Below are 6000 nucleotides of genomic sequence, written 5' to 3' on the forward strand. Positions count from 1 at the left end.
TTTTTTGTTGTTTTTGAATGCTTTTTGTAGAGAAATTACTTTATAGTTATTTTTCACACAATTAATTGCAGAAATTTAAGGCACAGTTGCACATACTTTAAGAGATTTATTTCTATGTAGTCAGAGATTGTTAATTTTTCCTTTATTGTTGTCATTAACACAATACATACAGTCATGCCATTCAGTTGAAATTAAAATTTAAGATTAGGTAGAGAATTACCACTTATGTGTTTCTCAGCTTTCCTGAGGCACCATAAAGTAGGAATTTTGATATTGGCCAAATCCCCAAAGTCAAGCTGATTTGCATGTAACCTATAAATCAAGCTTCCAGTTTTCCCTAACCAGTCAGATTCATTGCTAAATGTTATTGGCAGTTTTGCTCTTGGCTCGTGAGGTTTGCTATATAATGAATCTTTTTTATTTTTATCTCAAATAGTGGCATAAAGTAGACAGAGCACTATCATTCCCCTTTTAGACATACTTCACATAACAAATCTTTCAACAGTACTGTGGAAGCAATCAAATGCAAACATAATTGAAATGCTGATAAAATAATTCTAAGAGCAACATTTTTTTTCATTTCTTAGGGTAGACACTTAATGCATTGTTTCCATATTGCTTAAAAATAAAAAAAAAACAGCCCTGTACAAAATTTGATACTTGTGTTCCAGGATGCTATTGCTTTAGAGACACAGGTAGTCCTCAACTTATGAATTTTGGTTGCTTAAGCGATACAATAGTTAAACAAGTTATCATGTGACTGAATCCAATTTTATGATCATTTTTACCACCAGTGCTTTTTTTGTAAGAAAAAGGTGCCAGAACTCACATCTTGTTAATCTTTTATTTCAAATATTATATATTCAGTTCTTAGCAGTAATTAGTATTTTTTTTTTCATTTTTAAATTTGGGGTCACATTTTTACACTAAAAATTAAAAAAAGATTTTCAATTCACCAATTTTTTAAAAAATAAATTATTTACCCTTTGCACGTAATCAATCCCTATACACACACCCATACATGTCAGTTGTGTAACGAAACATAATGGTCACCGCCCACAGTAAACAGTGTGCGACCACACAACCAATCACAAGCCGAGCAGTGCCATCACAACGAGCGTGGATGAAGTACGCATGCATCGGACTCGACACACAAGCAGCCTGCATGCACCATTTTAATGATTTTGCTGCCAACCTGCTAGGCTCGACAGGGCGATTCAAGTCCACGTGGACCAAACATAAAAAGTTACTTTTAAAACTTGTAAATCTGTCAAAAAAAGGTGTTGGAGCTCTGTTCTGGTTCGTTCTATGACAAAAAAAGCACTGTTTACCACCAACATTAAGTGAATTGCATGGTTGTTGAGTGAATCACAAGATTGTTAAGCAAATCTGGCTTTCCCAACTGACTACTTTTAGCTGGGATCACATTTCAACCATTGTAAATGCAAGCTGGTTGTGGGGGTGGGGGTGCAATGGCCATAACTTCAAGGATGGGTTGTAAGTCACCCTTTCCAAGGCCATTGTAACTTTGAACTTCATTAAACAGTCAAGGAATACCTATAGACATTTTGGCAATAATACTACATCCAATTTTGAATTGCTGGCTAATAAAGCATTCATTCTGTTTGTTCTACTTAAGGCCATTGATAAGTACTGCCGAGTGAGTGGTGGATTTTCTGGGGTCAAGGATGTCTACTCATCAGCTCCTACATATGATGATGTACAACAAAGCTTCTTTCTTGCTGAAACTCTAAAGTAAGTAGATTTTTCTCTTTGATATTTGTTTCAGCAACCTTGGAGATTGAGGTTCTTAGAAGAAACATCCAGCACTTATATATTAATATAAATATTATAGAAACAGATTTTTATATTTATAAAATACATAATAATCACCTGCTAGGAAAATGGTTGCATTAAACTGTTGGATATTACCACCCTTGGAGATTTTATCCCACCAGGCTGCCAGTGCACATAACTACAGTCTTCTTTTTATCTTTTACTTTTTCTCTCTCCCAAATAAAAGGAATATAATATATTCTGCAACACTTACACAAGGATGCCCTTTATCCTGTGTAATTTCTATGAGAATGCCATCAGCTCTTTTAGGGTGAGAATGAGATGGTATCAAATGTATCGGCTGTATCTTATAATATCACACATTGAAATTGCCTGGATGAATATAGTGAAAACACAGATATTCAGTTGTGCCAGAAGTTGAAATTATACAAGTGTGAAGAATTTAGGAATTTTTGACACATTATTTGGATTTTAGTATGTTGCAGAATGAGAGAATTGAAGAAAAAGCTTGGCTCCACCAACAGAGTTTACGAAATTTGACACAAGAATGGGATCTCAGTGACAGATTGTAGATGTTCATTATAACTGAAGATCCTTTTTGGTAGTGTGGGTCATGATTGTTTAGAACTTAGTGTACTATTACAAATGCTTTAAATCTTCCATCAGTAGGAATTGGTGCAAAATTTAGAACATTTACAATACATGAGTAGTTATGCATCCTATTCAAAGGGGAAGTGAGTGTGTTTTAATTATGAAGGCAATTCGGAAATAAACCTCTGGTTATCAATAACAGACACTCGCAGATACAGAACTGTTATTACACACATTAGAAAACCAAGTCTGGTTTGTATCACAGCGGAATGGGACACAGGAAAGCAGAGCTCTGCCTTCCGCGTCTGATTTCGCCCCCCTGGAGGCCCTAAAAAGGGCCAAAAATTGCCCTGAAGAGGCGATGAAGAAGGAGGGGTGCCGCAGAGATGGCAGTTTTTCTGTTCGATCCAAGGAAAGCCCTCCAAACTGGCAGGGAAAAGACTGGCTACATTCCTGTGGCTGGCCATTAGTTGCTGACAACCGACAAAGAAAAAAGCACTACTTAATACATCGTAAACAGCATATTTAGAACTGGGTGAGAACATTGATCTTTTCTTTGCTATTTTACAATTGAATTTCCTGGGAAAGGCTCCCGAGAAGCTAAAAACCTCTGAATGTAAATGGAAGCGGCATTTTAATTTTATGGGGGACAGAAACATACAGTATTGAAGTGGAAGCTACAGTTTTGACAAATTTGAGAACTGAGATAACTGTTAAGTTTTTATCTTTGAAAAAAACACCATTGAGGCGAAATATAAGAAATCAATCATTTGTTTTAAGAGTAGAAAATGGACTTTGAATGACATCTATTGGTGGATTTGTGTGTAGCACTATATTTGCTTTGCTTGGTGATTCCTACCTTGGGAGAACAGCTGGTAATAAAGGAAAATATTTTGCCATACTTATCATCCTGACCTTCTTGGATTATAAATATCGACTGAGCTTGAACTTTTAAATTCAGGAGCTAGTGGAAGAGAAAGAAAAAAATGACTTTGGACTATGACTGGCTGAGAGAGACTTTTAAGCTGTTTTCAGAGAGGTTGAACACTTTGAACACTTCAAACATTGTGGATTACAACCTTGCCTGATTGACAATTTTTGGGATACTTGAGACAAGGGATTACTATAAAATATTGTTTTCAAAACTGAACCTATACTTTGGAATCTATTGGATTATAAAAGATACATATAAAGACCAGAAAACTAATCTTCAGTAATGATGCCTCAAGAAAAAACAAACACCTTTCAGAAAGAAATATATCCAAAAAAAAAACCCTACCTAAATTGCCAAGCAATTTTTACAAAAATAGAAAGAAAATTCCTGGGCAATCTAATTTCCCTGGCTTGGAAAGTGACTTGGCAAAAAAAGAAAGCAAGAGTTAGATTTAAAAAACAAAAGATTTGACCTTTTAGAGGGAGCATTATATGTTTAAATACTTCTTTGAATAAGATTAAAAGAATGGAAGACTTTTAGATGTAATTAGACTGTTATAATGAAAGATATGATTTAGAATTAAGATAGCAGTTTTTTTCTCTTTTTTGTTATGAGAAATATGAAGATAGGAGGATTGATTTGAATAAAACTTTCAGCTATATATAAATGTAATTAATATTGAGAAAATCATAATTGATAAAGATATTTCAAATACTGATGAGAAATTAAACTAACAAGAAGCACAAAAAACAGGATATTGATTAATGAGTTGATATTGATTTATGAGTTGATATTATTTGTATGATATTAGTAAAATATGATAAAGATGCTTATATCTGACTCTGTATACATTAACAGTACCAAAAATTATAATGGTGGGTAGAAGGGAAAATGGAAAAAATATGGAGAAAAAGGAACATGGAAAAAATACTGGATTGTATTTTTATTATATTATTGTATTTCATTATCCTGAACCAACATCACACCGGAAGTGATGCCATAGAAAATCCTGCCAAATGTGAAGATGCCAAAGGAGTACAGCTAGTGAAGTTCATGGAGCGTTGGTTTGACCATCAATTCAGAAGTCTACTGTGAAACATTATGAAAACTCAAGACAAGCCATCCATAACAAGCGTCGGGGCATGCTAACTTCCAGTGTGGTGTTGGTTCACGATAATGCTCGCCCGCACACTGCTAGGCGCACCCAGGAACTTTTGAAGCAGTTCCATAGGGATGTTTTTGATCACACACACACACACACACACACACAATAGCTCAGATTTGGCACCGAGCGACTACTACTAAAGAATTTCAAACCTTGTAAGACGTTATGACAAGTGCCTCAATTTGAATGGTGATTATGTCGAAAAGTAATGTAGTTTTCTAATGTGTATAATAAAAGTTCTGTATCTGCGAGTGTCTTGTCATTGATAACCAAATGGAGGTTTATTTCCGAATTGCCCTTGTATAATACCTGTATCTAATCAGATGGTATGCATTATTTTATACTCTGTAGTTAATGTATTTCAATAGTCAACAGTGGAATCTCTGTCCTGATGCCAACAACAGAATTTTCTTGATTTGCCCTCTTGTACACATGTCTCCTCTCTTCTCAGATGGCTGATGGGAGGAGATAGTGAAGGCAAACAGAAAATAGCCCTGTTGCACAAGCAGACCTCTAGTCATGGAGTGTTCGATGTAGTCTCAGTGGTATCTTTTGTCTATTATGTATAGTGACAGATCTTGTTTCTCTTTCTTTGTAGGTATTTATATCTGCTCTTCTCCAATGATGATCTCTTACCTTTGGATCACTGGGTTTTTAACACAGAAGCTCACCCCTTGCCAGTTTTACATCTAGCCAATACGACACTTTCAGGAAATAATGCATATCGATAAAAACTATTCCAGGAAAAGGACAGAACAATCTACATGAGCTGTGTTTTGTTTACATGGACCACTTCAGATTTCAGGCTTGAGAGAAGATTTATGTGTGTTTAAATAAGACCTTCAGAATGACGAGAGAAGTACTGCACTCTTAAGCATGTAGATAATTCAAAAATTCCATTTTATATGACCAAAATAATTTGTGCAGTATATGGCAGAAAAAGACCTTGTATATTTGCAACAAAGAAGGTGCCGCATGATGTTTGAAGGATTCAAAGGCTGGGTTAATATCCCAGCCACAGGAACAAGCTGCAACTATTGAGATTGACCATTGTAGTAAACATTGTCCTGCCCAAATAATGTGGATTCCTGATAGTTTGTCATTTGCTTTTCTTCCCCCCCCCACTTGGTGGCATGAGCAAAACAATGCAAGACGACAAAACTGCACTAATAGCACCCAGATTTCAAGTTCTTTGACTGCTCTTTTGAAATATCTAAACATCTTCATCAGTCTGTTCAGACTGGCAACCATTCCCAGTGCCTCTGAGACCCTTGCCTCTTTTTATTATCAATAATACTGTGGATCAGCCATTTGTTCTTGTTGTTCATGAGTAAATGGGTTAGGGAAAGGATCAGCAACTTCTTTCAGTCTGTCACTTTAGGATATCTTCATTCAGTGCAGAGTTGTTTTAAACACCATCATGACAAAATTGCCCAATGATATTTATCATTTGGCCACGATTTCTTTCAACTAAGTTGCAATAACTAACATTTGTCTATGAATCCTGGAGTTT

At 35.5% G+C, this 6000-nt stretch overlaps 1 protein-coding gene across 1 annotated transcript in view; it reads left to right on the plus strand.

Moving 5' to 3' along the window:
* Positions 1–5566, plus strand: part of MAN1A2 (mannosidase alpha class 1A member 2) — a 70346-nt gene extending 64780 nt beyond the window's left edge. Inside the window, exons 12-13 of the mRNA XM_081319435.1 lie at positions 1640–1755; positions 5086–5566. Coding sequence (XP_081175561.1) covers positions 1640–1755; positions 5086–5218 — 249 coding nt within the window. The 3' untranslated portion in view covers positions 5219–5566. The remainder of the gene's footprint in view (positions 1–1639; positions 1756–5085) is intronic.
* Positions 5567–6000: the final 434 nt, after the last annotated feature.

The sequence above is a fragment of the Vipera berus genome, assembly GCF_964194415.1.
Source record: "Vipera berus genome assembly, chromosome: 2".
In the NCBI taxonomy this organism is placed as follows: domain Eukaryota; kingdom Metazoa; phylum Chordata; class Lepidosauria; order Squamata; family Viperidae; genus Vipera; species Vipera berus.